The sequence below is a fragment of the Pelodiscus sinensis genome, chromosome 18 (assembly GCF_049634645.1).
Source record: "Pelodiscus sinensis isolate JC-2024 chromosome 18, ASM4963464v1, whole genome shotgun sequence".
Taxonomy (NCBI): Eukaryota; Metazoa; Chordata; order Testudines; family Trionychidae; genus Pelodiscus; species Pelodiscus sinensis.
Genome location: NC_134728.1, coordinates 33,299,229 through 33,314,073, shown reverse-complemented (window position 1 = coordinate 33,314,073; position 14,845 = coordinate 33,299,229). Strand labels below are relative to the sequence as shown.

Sequence of the window (14,845 nt, the reverse complement as noted above, 5' to 3'; positions counted from 1 at the left end):
TGGCCGCATTTCGGGGCGCTCCAACATGGCCGCGCTGGCGGGAGGGGGCGGGACCGGGGAGCCCTCAGGAACTCTGGTGAGCAAGGCGAGGGGGCGGGGCTTGGCCTGGCGCCTCTCCCCCCGCCAGAGCCCCGTGCCCCGGAAGGGGAACCCGCAGCCTCGCTCTGAGTCACGACCCACTCCGGGGAGCGAGCTGTGCGCGAGCGCTAGGGAGCCCGGAAGTGGGCGGTGCCCTGAGCGCATGCGCCACCCGGCCTCCCGGAAGAGGGCGTGGCCCCGTGGAAGGGGCGGTTCCCGGAAGTGCCGGTGCGGCCGCGACGGGCGGCTCCCGTTGCCCCGTCCCCGCCATGCTCCGCTCCTGCTGCCTGCTGGGCTGCCTGTGGGCCCTGCGCCTGCCGGGCGCCGGGGAGGGGGCGGCGGCCCGCGGGATAGACTCCGCCCACTACCGGTGAGCGGCGCGGCGGGGCGGGGCGGGGCCCGGGGCGGGGGGCTGAGCCTGACGCCTTGTGTGCCCGCAGGGGGCGCGTGCGCGCCATGTTCTACCACGCGTACGAGAGCTACCTGCGCCGCGCCTTCCCGCTGGACGAGCTGCGGCCGCTCACGTGCGACGGGCAGGACACCTGGGGCAGGTAGGGGGGGGGATCGCCGCGAGCCCGGGGGGGGCAGGTACGGGGGGGGGATCGCCGCGAGCCCGGGGGGGGCAGGTACGGGGGGGGATCGCCGCGAGCCCGGGGGGGGCAGGTACGGGGGGGGGATCGCCGCGAGCCCGGGGGGGGCAGGTACGGGGGGGGATCGCCGCGAGCCCGGGGGGGGTCAGGTACGGGGGGGGGATCGCCGCGAGCCCGGGGGGGGTCAGGTACCGGGGGGGGATCGCCGCGAGCCCGGGGGGGAGCAGGTACCGGGGGGGGGGGGGGAATCGCCGCGAGCCCGGAGGGGGAAGCAGGTACCGGGGGGGGGGGGGAATCGCCGCGAGCCCGGAGGGGGAAGCAGGTACCGGGGGGGGGGGGTAGCGCGGAGCGGGGGGAGGGGCGATCACTGCGAGCCCGGAGCGGGGGGGGGACGGGGGGGGTACAGGGGGAGGGGCGATCGCCGCGAGCCCGGAGGGCGGGGGTCTGTGAACACTCAGTAAGAAGAGAGACTGGGGTGACTTCAGGCCAGTGGATAATGGGGGGGGGTATTTTCCCACTAAGCCTGCAGGTTACTTTTATCTTCGTTCTGCCTCGTGCTGGCTCTGCACTGGAGTCCTGCTTTCAGGGGTGGCATTAGGGCAAAGGTTGTGACCTGACCGATCCCGCAGGATGATTTCGTGCGGGTCTCTGATGCCATGTGGGTAGGGTTCCCAGCCTTCTCTATACACAGCTTAGGGGGCTTCCCGCTGTTACCTTTCAGCCACCGGTGTTGTAGTTAGACTATCGATTGTTAAATATCCAAGCATCCCATTTGTTCCTGTCAAGCAGCAGAAATGCTGACAATCTCATTGGCATTTCATTACACTGCCTTCTGTTCTTTCAGTTTTTCTCTCACCTTGATTGATGCTTTGGACACTCTACTAGTAAGTACCTTGCTCAGTTATAGCCTCTTCTTGTCCATTTCCCTCTGTTTTATTTCATAAAATGTTTTTTTCCTGAACTTTTTAAATGTCCTGCATTAGAAGTCTAGAGCCACCTCTGTTCCTCTCAGGTCTTCACCACTTGAGAGTAATGCATTAATTGAGCGAGGGAGAGCTTGCATTGACTTCACTGCAGCACTGAGATGCAGGTGCCTGGAGTGCCCAGTCACTGAGGCCTTCTAAATATGGCATAAGAATCCAGAATGAGACGAGACAGGCTTTGAAGTCAAGTAGGAATCATTTTCTCAGCATCTTCTGTAATCTCAATTTCATGAGTCAGCAGCCTCTGCTCCCAGTTAGGGTCAAGGGAAAAAGATCTAAAACAGTACCGAACCCTACAGTGAAGCTGCTGAGATGTCTTATGTCATGTCTTCCTTGTCTTTTTCCAGATTTTGGGAAATGTTTCAGAGTTCCAGAGGGTTGTCAATGTGCTGCAGGAGGGGGTGGATTTTAATATTGACGTAAATGCATCTGTCTTTGAAACCAACATCCGAGGTGAGCTGGGCGCTAGACTAGGTTAACCTGGAAATCGTTTGTGTGTCAGTCTGACTTCAGAATTTGTGTGTTGTGTAGAGGGGCAATGCAGAGCAGCAGTTGGAATTGAATTCTGCTGTATACAAACTAAACAAAGAAAAATACACCTCCCGTCCTTCATTGTGCATTTCCTCCCCGCCTTCTTGAATGCTTCCAGATGTATAGTTTACATCAGTGGTCTCCAACTTTTTTAAGCACAAGATCACTTCTTGAATTTAAGTCAGGCCAGGATCTGCCTCACATCCAAGTACCCCTGTCCCGCCCCTTCTCTAAGCCCCTGGTTCCTCCACTGCTCTGCTAGCTTCTGCACCCTGAGACAGTTTCTGCTAAAATATTTTACACACTAATAGCACGTGGCTTATGGCTGCTGTGTTACACGAATTCTAAACTCTTATTTAAAATACAAAACAACCCCACACACTCTTTTCCCTTTCAGTTGCTCATATTTTATTCAGATGTCATAAAATGAGAAGTTCTTTGCTTGTCTCTAGAGTAATACAGCTAAATGGGCATAGGTGAAGTCTGCTGTTTCTAATTCAGTGAACTAAAAGAAGTTCTTCCAGTTCTTTCTGATAGTTTACAAGGAAGTAACGATAAAGATAATCCAACTTTTTTCTTTGCAAAACTTCTTTGCTTACTACCTTCTTAGACAATACAAATGCGCCATCTGTCTTCCCCCTTCCCACCCACAAGTTCCTAATTACACAATAAAATGCTGCTGATTTGGGTGTTTTGAGGGGAAAACTCACTTCGTTCCTCCTTTAACTTCCTAATGAGCCCTTCCCTTTGTGCTGTTCCAGTGGTAGGTGGTCTCCTGTCTGCTCATTTGCTGTCTAAGAAAGCTGGTGTTGAAGTGGAAGCAGGATGGCCGTGCTCGGGACCTCTTCTGAGGATGGCTGAAGAAGCTGCTCGTAAACTCCTGCCAGGTGAGAGAGCCTTTCCAGAGCTGTAGATCTGACTTCTCTCTGCATTGTTCTGCATAGTATTTGCCAGGTTCATTAGACAGTAGTAATGCAAGTAGCATCACTTCAGCATCTAAAATGGTCCCCCCAGATCACTGGAATCGTAGGGGATGCCTAATTGGTTGCATTAAACACCCATAATTTGTCAGAGCTGCATTGATATACAAGTATTTTGATGTTACTGACTTTGGGGAAAAGGGGCCTGTGCTCTCCTATGTCCTGTACAATCCACATGGAAACCTCTGAAGCTTCCAAAGCAGCTGTGGCATGGTTACCAAATGAAGGACTGATGGGTCTCTTGAGACAAAATACCTTATGTGAGGCTGTCCTGAAATGACAGCCTTAAGTATGTGTAATGCCTGCAGGAGACACCTAGAACATGGCATTTTCAGTCGCATGAATGTACACCATCAGATATAGTGGTTATGCCATGCAAAATATAAAAAAAAAAGATGTTAAAAGAACATTAAATGGTCTCGAGAGGTAGAAAATGTGCAAACTCTATTGTGGGCTTCCATTAAGATAAGCAGACCAAGTATGAGAGTCGTAACGTTTTCATGCACCTTAGCCAGGGCACAGGACTGTATTCGGCAGCTGTTTAATGTTTGTATCTCACAGAGATCATCACTTGTGCAGTGAAGCAGGTGTACCTCGAACATTGCGCGCTAAGTGATAGGGCACCACAGTCAATGCCTCGCACTTGTTCTCTAGCCTTCTGGCTTCCCCCCTCTTTATTCCCATACTGGGCTGTGGTACCATCACCCATCTATTGCTATGCTTGTTGGGGCTACCCCAAGCCCTAGTCTCTGGCTAGCTTTCATGCATTTGAATGAGAGACACAGGCAGTAATTCTCGTTGAACCTCTCTAGTCCAGTAACATCTGTGGTCCAGCATGATTTGAGTCAGCTGGAGGTCCACAAATCCCAGGTGTGGCCAAGGTTCCTGCTGTCCCACCAGTCCTAGCTGTCAGTATTCTGCGCTGTTCTTTAGCTCTAATTTACCCCAAATGTCTTCTAAGAGCCCAGCAAGCAGTGGAAGCGTTGTGAATGCCGCTGAACAATATTGACCTCCTGTGATCTGGCAAACTCTTTGGTTTGGCACCGGTCAGGTCATGAGGGTGCTGGGCTAGAGAGGTTCCACCTGTCGACAGCCTGTTAAATGTTGTCTGGTGATGGATGCCGAACACTCTCCCATGAATCTCAATTCTGATGTTTCAGCTTTTCAGACCCCAACTGGCATGCCATATGGGACAGTGAATTTGCTGCATGGAGTAAACCCCGGAGAGACCCCAGTTACCTGTACTGCTGGTATCGGTACATTCATAGTGGAATTTGCTACATTAAGCCATCTTACGGGTGACCCCGTTTTTGAGAATGTAGCCAGAAAAGCACTTAAGGCCCTTTGGAAAAATCGTTCAGATATTGGATTGGTGAGTGGGGGGGAATGCCTTTCGTGTTATGCTTATATTCTTCTTGTATATACTGTGTCGGGGGACAGTACTAGGTAAGCCAGGGTAGATAACCAAGCGTTAGCCTTCAATGAATGATACCTTGGGGTATCATGCTATAGGTGGCGCACAGCCTACTGTTTCAGAACACCTCTAACGTCAGTTAAATACTGTATCTGCTGTAGCTGTATTACACAGTTCTTGTATTCCACACAGAAGAGGCTGGTGGGCAAATATATTTTAGTTTTCACAGTTTTATAGTTTTATAACTCAGCTTTCCTTATGCTCCCTGTCCTTGCTGATTCACAGTCTCCTTAAAACACTGCCTTAGTACTGGAACTTCAAGTATAGTCTGTGTCAAAGATTACCTTTTTTTAAATCAAGGCCTGTCAATTGATGGCTTTGAAAGTGAGTGTTAAAATACAATTTCACCATACTGAAAATATACGTATATTTCTCCTGGTACTTGCATTTTATACACAAATCTTGGAAATTTCTGAAGTTTAAAAATGTTCATCTCCATAAGTAGGTAGACCTCAAATGAGGAAGCTGGCAAATTTAAATAAAATACAAAGCTTTCCACACATGTACTCTGACAGAAAAATCTCTAAGCATATAGTTATGGTCTGGTCCAGTTCCATAATGCCATGCTCTAAAACTTGAGTGCCACAGATAGGATATTTTCCTTGTGTATAAAGAGTCTCCTACTTTAAAATCATCTGGAGTTTCAGAAAAATGCAGTTGCACTATTCTGTAGTCCTAGAATTCTGATCAAATAAAGCTGCACTTTATGGCCTTGTAATCAATAAGATCCTAGGTAAAATGTTACACCAATGAGACATTAATATTGCACATTAAAAATGCAAAGTAATGGCTTCCTGAATATTGTTTACATCCCCCTGTTGACAAACCAGGTATAGTTGTGGAAACAATTCAATTTGAAACTTGCAAATTCGTAATAAGATGAGGGCAGCAATGCTCATGTCGTATTGCTGTATGTGTCTGTATTTCATAAAGATTGCCAAGTGTTTGGAATCCATGTCTTTCCAAACCATTACAGAAAGAGATGATTGTCTTTAGAATGTAGCATTAACAGCAAGCTTTGGCATGTCTTTAAAACCTTCCTTTTCCCACAGGTTGGTAACCACATTGATGTTGTAACTGCCAAATGGGTAGCCCAAGACGCAGGCATCGGGGCTGGGGTAGATTCCTACTTTGAATATCTTGTTAAAGGAGCAGTTCTTCTGCATGACGAAGAGCTGATGTCCATGTTCCTAGGTGAGACTCATCCACTGGATGATTGTGCCGTTTTCCACCAGATTGTAGGTACACTTAAGACACAGCCTTGGGACAGGTATCTATGTGCAGAGAGAGGCCCAGGAAATGCAACCTTAAGCACCTCCATACTGAGGCCTCTTCAGCTCTCTGGGTGAGATTCTGGCCTCCCGTTGATTTCAGTAGGTGTAGGCTAGTACTTGGGTAGTTTTTGAGCTAAACTTGTTTCTTTCGGTGTTTCGTCTTTTAGACTTTCTTTTGGTAAGAAGGTGCTAGAAGTTAGACAACACTTTCTACACTGTTTCCTGTAGCGATCATTTTGTACCAATAAAGCCTTGTAAGATTTGAGAGTGTTCTGTATGAACGAATGTTCTTGGTGCTAATTTGAGTAGACCACAGTGGAAAGGGGCTGTTGTTTAAAAACTTGGCTGTGTTAAATTCTCGTCCTCTGCTTCTCTTTAGATTATAACAAAGCCATTAGTAACTACACAAAATTTGAAGACTGGTATCTCTGGGTTCAGATGTACAAAGGGACAGTGTCCATGCCTGTCTTTCAGTCTCTGGAGGCCTACTGGCCAGGCTTGCAGGTATGAAGAGAAATAATGTACACTAACCTTGTTCCTCCCTGTCTTGGGCCTATCTGTACCACAAACACACAGGATAGCTTTGTCTCCTGCCCTGGGTAAAGCCTGGCTCTGATGTGTAGTGCAGAGAAACTTCACCTCTTGCAGCCTTCAGCAGAGCTGAATTTGACTCCATATATGAAGTGTGAATGGGGACAGCCATATTGTCACCTGCTTGCCTAATATAGTTATGCAGCTGGGAACCTAAGAAAAGAGACCAAATCTCTTCTCTCCCCACCCCCACCCCCTTTCATCCTAAATGCTTTCCATGTTTGAATGCATTTCTTGCAATGAGAATTGCTTATGGAGCAGTTCTCACTCCTCTCTGGTGTCCTGTAGTTGACAGCCCAGCAGCAGCCCCTCTGCTGCTGAACTGAAAGGAAGAGTGTCTTCGAATGAGTCAGGGAAGCCCTAGAGGGAATGTGCACTGTGAGTCAGGCAGAAGGGAGGGTCCAAAAAGTGTCACCTCTATCCTCTTTAGTTTCAGCTTCCCTTATCTGTCTGAATATGACACAAGCTTCAGAGGGGCAGCCGAGTGAGCCTGGAACAGGAAAACCTTAAAATGCAACAAATAATCTGGTAGCACCTTAAAGATGAACAAAACATGTAGATGGTAACATGATTTTTTGGGTTGTGCCCACAAAGTTCTGGGTTTATGGGGGGGGTTGTTTTTTTATACAAGTTCCACACTGCACAGCTCATTGGCTTCTCATGTAATGACTGTGATAGAGGGCTTTCCTACAAAAGATTCTATGTAATTTGTTCTTCCCCAACTGAATCGCTTCTCTAGGTGTTCTCTTGTCTTTCTTTTCACAGAGCTTAATAGGAGACATCAATAATGCCATGCGAACATTCCTCAATTATTACACGGTTTGGAAACAGTTTGGTGGGCTACCCGAGTTTTACAACATTCCCCAGGGCTATACAGTGGAGAAGCGAGAAGGATACCCGCTTAGACCTGGTAAACATTGATATTGAATCCTGCTTTAACTCTGGTGTAGTAATTAAATACTATTTCACCTCTAGCCTACAAGATCTATGCTAGTGCCATAATTACTTCAGTCCCAATGCACTCCCATTTGTATTCTTCATTTTTGGCAATGCACAAATTATAGAGTCTGACTTTCACTATAGGTGGGCCTACATTATAAAGGCACCTAACCATTGTCCACTTCTTAAAAAAGGTCTTGCCAAGTGGATTAAGCCTAAAATGTAGCAGTTGTGCTGTTAAAAAAGAGCTGCATCAGTCAGGTGTCCTCAAGTTCTAAAGCAGTAAAAAGATTTTTTTTGATGTAAATATGCACTTGCACACGAATTGTGTACTAGTGTAACTAGAAAGTGAAATTGACCATATACAGATCAGTCTAGTTTTGCTGAATGAGGTGCATAAAGTAAAGCGGACTTTTACTATTCCTCTGGTTTTATTAACCTTATTGCAGTTGAGTAACACAAATAATCCAGTGATGTAAGATCCTCTCTGAAACTGGAAAAGGATTCTTCCTTGTTCCTTTGTTCTTTTCTGTAACACGGTCATTAATTTCCCTTTTCCGTTTCTTATAACACATAATGGTTCTACTTCATTTACTTGTGCACCTGAATCATGTAAGTCTGCAAGAGGGTTTTGTTAATTTGAATTCCCTGAGTGGCTGTTACAACAGCATAATACAGGCAGTCCCCGACTTACGCGGATCCGACTTACGTCTGATCCGCAGTTACGAACGCGGCTTTTCTCGCCCCAGAGGACACGGACTGCGGGACTTCGCGGTCCCGCTGCCCGTGTACTCCGGGGCGAGAAAAGCTGCTCCGCGTCTCCCTGGTCTGCAGACCAGAAAGACGCGGAGCAAAGCCGCGGAGGGGCTCGGGCAGCCCAGGCGCGCATGGGCTGTCCCGCCGCCGGCTTCCCCCGAGGCTTTGCAAAGCCGCGCGGGAAGCCGGCGGCAGGACAGCCCAGGCACGCCTGGGCTGCCCCGCAGCCCCAGCCCCTCCGCGGCTTTGCAAAGCCGCTGGGAAAGCCGGCGGCGGGACAGCCCAGGCGCACCTGGGCTGTCCCGCTGCGGGCGTGCTCCAAGGCTTTGCTCCCCGTCTCCCTGGTCTGACCAGCAGACCAGGGAGATGGGGAGCAAAGCCTTGGAGCACGCCAGCAGTGGGACAGCGTGGCGTGCCTGGACTCTCCCGCTGCCCGCGTGCTCTGCGACTTTGCTCCGTGTCTCCCAGGTCAGCAGACCAGGGAGACGGAGCAAAGCCGTGGAGGACTTGGGGGTCCCCACCCCCGTCTCCCTGGTCTGCTGGGGGGGGGAGCAGCTAGTTCTCCCCCTCCCCCCAGCAGACCAGGCTTTTCTTGCCTACCCCTGGGGTAGAGCAGCTGGGGGCTGCCAGGTTGGTCCCGCAGTGCTGCTCCGGACCAACCCGGCAGCACCCCAGCAGCTCTGCCCCAGGAGTCCTGATTCAGCCGCTGCTGGTCAGTTTCAGCAGCGGCTGACTTGGGGACGCCTGAAGCAGAGCAGCTGGGGTGCTGCTGGGTTGCTCCAGTAGCGCCGAGGAGCCGCGCTATTGGAGCAACCCAGCAGCACCCCAGCCGCTCTGCCCCAGGCGTCCCCAAGTCAGCTGCTGCTGAAACTGACCAGCGCTGACTACAGGAAGCCCGAGGTAGAGTTGCTCTGCCCCAGGCTTCCTGGAATCAGCCGCTGATCAGTTTCAGCAGCAGCTGACTTGGGGACGCCTGGGTTTCTTAAGTTGAATCTGTATGTAAGTCAGATCTGTATGTAAGCCAGATTCAGCCGCTGTTGAAACTGATCAGTTTCAGCAGCGGCTGACGCCAGTTCCGACTTACATACAGATTCAACTTAAGAACAAACCTACAGTCCCTATCTTGTACGTAACCCAGGGGCTGCCTGTAGTATTCTCTGGGTGGCATGTAAATGGGACTTTTTTCTTTTTTTTTTTACCAAAAACTCTCAGCAACACTAATTTTACCTGTGTATTACAGCATCACAGTAGCAACGTTTCAGTAGTAAGGAAAAGAGAAGATGCAGCCATGTCTGTTTCCATGTGGCCCATTAGGAAACCCTCTCTTTCAGTGGCTTATAAAATAATATAAAACTTTTTTAATGGGGCTGGAATTTTCTAATGCAGAATTGCCATCTAAAAGCAATTTTCTAAATTGGGGCAAGCTAATTTTAACTTTTTTTTTTAACTTTATTCCCAACCCACAAATGTGAGATGGGGAGGCATAGTGAACAGGTCATCTCAGTTCAAAATGTTCACTTTCGGACTTGGCTTGTCGTCGGGGGGTGAGCCAGGGGCGATGTGCAGGGCTTATGAATCTGTGTGAGTGGCAGTGATGTAGCAATGTCTTTGTTGCTGGGTTTTGCAGAGCTGATTGAGAGTGCCATGTACCTGTATCGTGCCACACGAGATCCCACCCTCTTAGAACTGGGGAGAGATGCTGTGGAGTCCATAGAGAAAACCAGCAAGGTGGATTGTGGATTTGCAACAGTAAGTGTGTGCTGAAAACCAGCTTCCAACCAGCAGATGCCGCTCTCTTGATCATTTGCTGAGGAGGAGGATGTTTGTAGTCTGGCTGGTTGCTCAGGAGTAGCAGAGCTGGAGGTTTTCATAGAACACTAGCACTGGAAGGGACCTCAAGAGTCATCGAGTCCAGTCCCCTGCCCTCATGGCAGGACCCAGTACTGTCTAGACCAGGCATGTCCAAAGTCCGGCCCGGGGGCCAGTTGTGGCCCGTGTTCCGGTTTAATACGGCCCCACAGGTAATTTGGCAATATCTATCTTTTATGGCCCCCAACGAATCCATATGTATTGAGATGAATACATTGTAAAATCTCAGTTAATGTCAGTTGGTCTAAATCAGTTATAAATATATTTGGACACAACATGTATACTTGGTGTTATGTTCCTGTTCGTATTTTTTGAACTTAAAAGTTGACAGGCAACCTTTATTACCAATAATATGTAATGTACTTTACAATGTTCCTGACATATATTTCAGCTTCCTGGATTTTCTTTTCATCTGGCCTTCAGATATAAAAGGCAGAGTGATTTAATACCAGTTTAGATTTGTCATCCATGTGACGAAATGAAAAGTATGCCGTTTGCAATAAACTTTGCATAAAATAGTTAATTTGCATTTAATTTTAATGGTTCAAAGAATGTCAGGCAAAATGGTTGGCCCTCACGCATGTTCACTTCATCAAATCTGGCCCTCTTTGAAAAAAGTTTGGACACCCCTGGTCTAGACCATCCCTGATAGACATTTATCTAACCTACTCTTAAATATCTCCAGAGATGGAGATTCCACAACCTCCCTAGGCAACTTATTCCAGTGTTTGACCACCCTGACAGGCAGGAAGCTTTTCTTAATGTCCAACCTAAACCTCCCTGGCTGCAGTTTAAGCCCATTGCTGCTTGTTCTATCCTCAGAGGCTAAAGAGAACAATTTTTCTCCCTCCTCCTTGTGACACCCTTTTAGGTACCTGAAAACTGCTCTCATGTGCCCTCTCTGTCGTCTCCTTTCCAAACAAAACAAGCCCAGTTATTTCAGTCTTCCTTCCTAGGTCGTGTTCTCTAGATCTTTAATCATTCTTGTTGCTCTTCTCTGGACCTTCTCCAATTTCTCCATCTTCCTTCAAATGTGGTGCCCAGAACTGGACACAATACTCCAATTGAGGGCTAATCAACGCAGAGTAGAGCAGAAGAATGACTTGTTGTGTCTTGCTCACATTTCTGTTAATGAATCCCAGAATCATGTTTGGTTTTTTTGCAACAGCGCCACACTGTTGAGTCACTTAGCTTGTGGTCTGCTATGGCCCCTAGGTCCCTTTTTCCAGGATTCCTTCCTAGACAGTCACTTCCCATTCTGTAAGTGTGAAACTGTGTTCCTTCCTAAGCGGAGCACTTTACACTTGTCCTTATTAAACTTCATTCTGTTTACCTCAGACCATTTCTCCAGTTTTTCCAGGTCATTTTGAATTATGACCCTATCCTCCAAAGCAGTTGTAACCCTTCCCAGCTTGGTATCATCTGCAAACTTAATAAGCGTACTTTGAATGCCAACATCTAAATCGTTGATGAAGATATTGAACAGAACCAGTCCCAAAACAGACCCCTGCAGAACCCCACTTGTTATACCTTTCCAGCAGGATTGTGAACCATTAACCATTCTCAGAGAGTAGTTATTATCCAGACAGTTATGCACCCACCTTATAATATCCCCATCTAAGTTGTATGTGCCTGGTTTATTGATAAGAATATGCGAGACCGTATCCGATGCCTTACTAAAGTCCAGGTATACCACCTCAACCGCTTCTCTCTTATCCACAAGACTCGTTATCCTATCAAAGAAAGCTACCAGATTGGTTTGACATGATTTGTTCTTTACAAATCCATGCTGGCTGTTACCTATCACCTTATTCAGTTCCAGGTGTTTGCAGATCAATTTCTTAATTACTTGCTCCACTATCTTTCCTGGCACAGAAGTTAAACTGACTGGTCTGTAGTTTCCTGGGTTGTTCTTATTTCCCTTTTTATAGATGGGCACTAAATTTGCCCTTTTCCAGTCTTCTGGAATTTCCTGTCTTCCATGATTTTTCAAAGATGATAGCTAGAGGCTCAGATACCTCCTCTATCAGCTCCTTGAGTATTCTAGGATGCATTTCATCAGGCCTGGTGACTTGCAGACATCTCACTTTTCTAAGTGATTTTTAACTTGTTCTTTTTTTATTTTATCTTCTAAACCTACCCCGTCCCACTAGCATTCACTGTTGGGCATTCCTTCATCATCAGACTTCTTGGTGAAGACCAAAACGAAGTTGTTAAGCACCTCTGCCATTTCAGAGTTTCCTGTTATTATTTCTCCCTTCTCATTGAGCGGTGGGCCTACCCTGTCCTTGGTCTTCCTCTTGCTTCTAATATATTTATAGAATGTTTTCTTGTTTCCCTTTGTGGCTAGTTTGAGCTGGTTTTGTGCCTTTGCCTTTCTAATCTTGCCCTCGCATACTTGTGTTGTTTGCTTATATTCATCCTTTGTAATTTGACCTAGTTTCCACTTTTTATATGACTCCTTTTTGAGTTTTAGATCATGCAAGATCTCCTGGGTAAGCCACGGTGACCTTTTGCCTTACTTTCTATCTTTCCCACGCAGTGGAATAGCTTGCTTTTGGGCCCTTAATAACGGCCCTCTGAAAAACGGACAACTCTCCTCAGTTGTTTTTCCCCTTAGTCTTGCTTCCCATGGTGGGACCTTACCTACCAGCTCTCTGAGCTTACCCAAAATCTGCCTTCCTGAAATCCATGGTCTCTGTTTTGCTGTTCTCCCTTCTACCATTCCTTAACTCTGTGATTTCATGGTCACTTTCTCCCAAGCTGCCTTCCACTTCCAGATTCTCAACCTGTTCCTCCCTATTTGTTAAAATCAAACCTAGAACAGCTTCCCCCCAGTAGGTTTTCCAGCCTTCGGAAATAAAAAGTTGTCTTCAGTGCAGTCCAAGAACTCAGTGGACAGTCTGGGCCCCACGGTTAGTTTTCTCCTTTTTTCTTTTTAAGGCAGATCAAACTGTTCCTTGTAAAACTGAATCTGTAGCCCTTGTCATACTTCGTGGAGTAAGTCCATTCCCAGATTAGTCAAGGAGCTGCTGTGTAAGGCACAAAAAGCCTCCCCGCTTCCCTTTGCCCTCAGCACAGGGACTGCTTCCTCCTAGTGCCTCTGAGGGTCTAAGGGACTGGGGAGGAGGCACGGCCAGGGTATGCTCCCACTGTGTGCTAAGGAGCTGCAGTTTGCTGGAGTGGTGCAGGTCTGCATTGCCTTGGCATGAGCCTGTAGCAGTGGTTTCTGTACACTTCTCTAATACCTGTCACGATGAATGATTAATGCACGAACACTGAGAATTTATCCTCACAACTGAAGTAGGTAGGTCCCCATTTTACAGGGTGAGCGATGGTGGGCTACTCACTTCATGTCGCCAAGTCACAATGGAAATTCTTAGCTTAGAATTCGCCTCCTGATTCGCAGTCGCTTGCTGTAACTGCTACACATCGCAGCTGGGTAAAACATCCACAAAGAGACGGCTAGAAGTGAGCAATCTGAAATCAAGTCAAATAGCAAGGCCTCTGGGTAAGGATCGGCTGTGACTCCCTAGCTTGCTTTTGCATAGGGATGAATTCCACGCTGACTGGTTTGTACTTCACGAGGCCCTGAGGTCAGGGCAGACATAATCCACTTGCTCTGCTCTTACAGATCAAAGACCTGAGGGATCACCGACTGGATAATCGTATGGAGTCCTTCTTCTTGGCCGAAACCGTGAAATACTTGTATCTTCTCTTCGACCCCGACAACTTCATTCACAACAATGGGTCGTCCTTTGATGTGGTGCCCATGCCTTACGGGGAGTGCATCCTTGGTGCTGGCGGATACGTCTTCAATACCGAAGCTCACCCCATAGACCCTGCTGCCTTGCACTGCTGCAGGAAGCAGAAGGAAGAGCAGTGGGAAGTGCAAGACTTAATGAGAGAGTTTCACTTTCTGAAGAGGAAGAGGAAGTCCACGTTCACAAGGACTGCAGCCCACAGTCGGGGGGGGAGCCAGGCAGGCTCTGCAGACACCACCACAGAGAGCAGCGGGAAGGGAAGGAACCCAGAGAAGATCACCAAGAGGAGGGTCCCTCTCCTGAGCTGCCCCACTCAGCCTTTTACCTCCAGACTTGCCGTTCTGGGCCAGGTCTTTCTGGACAACACGTGACTCCGCTGTGAGTCCAAGTTGTTGAAGTCAATAAATCCGCTTGGGTGTGCGCTCGGTGAACCCTTTTATTCAGTGGGAAATGCTTTTCCCAGGTGGAAAAAGTGCCCAGCAGGGTTTCCAGAGTTATGTAAAACACCCGTCTGTGAGAATCCATTGCAGTCTTGCCAGCTGCAGTGCGAGAATCGGGGGCGCTGCCGCATGGTAACACAGCTGCCGTGTTGTACCAGCATGACTTACCCCTTGGAAAGCAGAAATCCTTGAGAAGGAAGAGCCTGGGCCTGTTTCTTTGCAGCTGTGTTAAATGCCTTGAGATTGATTAAAGTCTCCGCTATGTGCAGGGTTTCCAGGGCCTCCTGCTTACGCGACGAGCGAAGTTGAGCTCCCTGGCTGTAGCAGCATGAGAACAGAAGCGAATTACTAGCAGCTTACTAAAGAAATGGCCGGTTGGCTCTGTGATTAGCCCTCCGTTTTACTGCTGCATGCAGGGGCAGAGGTTTCTACACCCAGAGGTCCCCGATGAGCAACAAGGCAAACTCTGTCCCAAACAACAGGTTTTCAGTTCCATGCTTGCAGAGGGACAGACCTGGCAGTAGGAGGGAAACCAAGGTGCAAGGGTCTGTCAGTGTCAGGAAATGGGTTTGTTTC

General features: G+C 48.2%; 1 protein-coding gene across 3 annotated transcripts; it reads left to right on the top strand.

Moving 5' to 3' along the window:
- The first annotated feature begins 226 nt into the window (after positions 1 to 226).
- Positions 227 to 14,542, top strand: EDEM2 (ER degradation enhancing alpha-mannosidase like protein 2). 3 transcript variants are annotated; one of them, XM_075901494.1, is made up of 11 exons: positions 333 to 448; positions 519 to 629; positions 1,513 to 1,552; positions 1,999 to 2,104; positions 2,944 to 3,069; positions 4,323 to 4,534; positions 5,689 to 5,830; positions 6,290 to 6,414; positions 7,267 to 7,411; positions 9,824 to 9,945; positions 13,700 to 14,542. In XM_075901494.1, the coding sequence occupies exons 1-11, from the start codon at positions 348 to 350 to the stop codon at positions 14,198 to 14,200; spliced, it is 1,731 nt and encodes a 576-aa protein (XP_075757609.1). In that variant the 5' UTR covers positions 333 to 347; the 3' UTR covers positions 14,201 to 14,542. The 3 variants fall into 3 exon arrangements, with proteins under 3 accessions (XP_075757607.1, XP_075757608.1, XP_075757609.1); XM_075901492.1 differs by lacking the exon at positions 1,513 to 1,552 and having other exon boundaries at positions 227 to 448; XM_075901493.1 differs by lacking the exon at positions 519 to 629 and having other exon boundaries at positions 249 to 448.
- Positions 14,543 to 14,845: the final 303 nt, after the last annotated feature.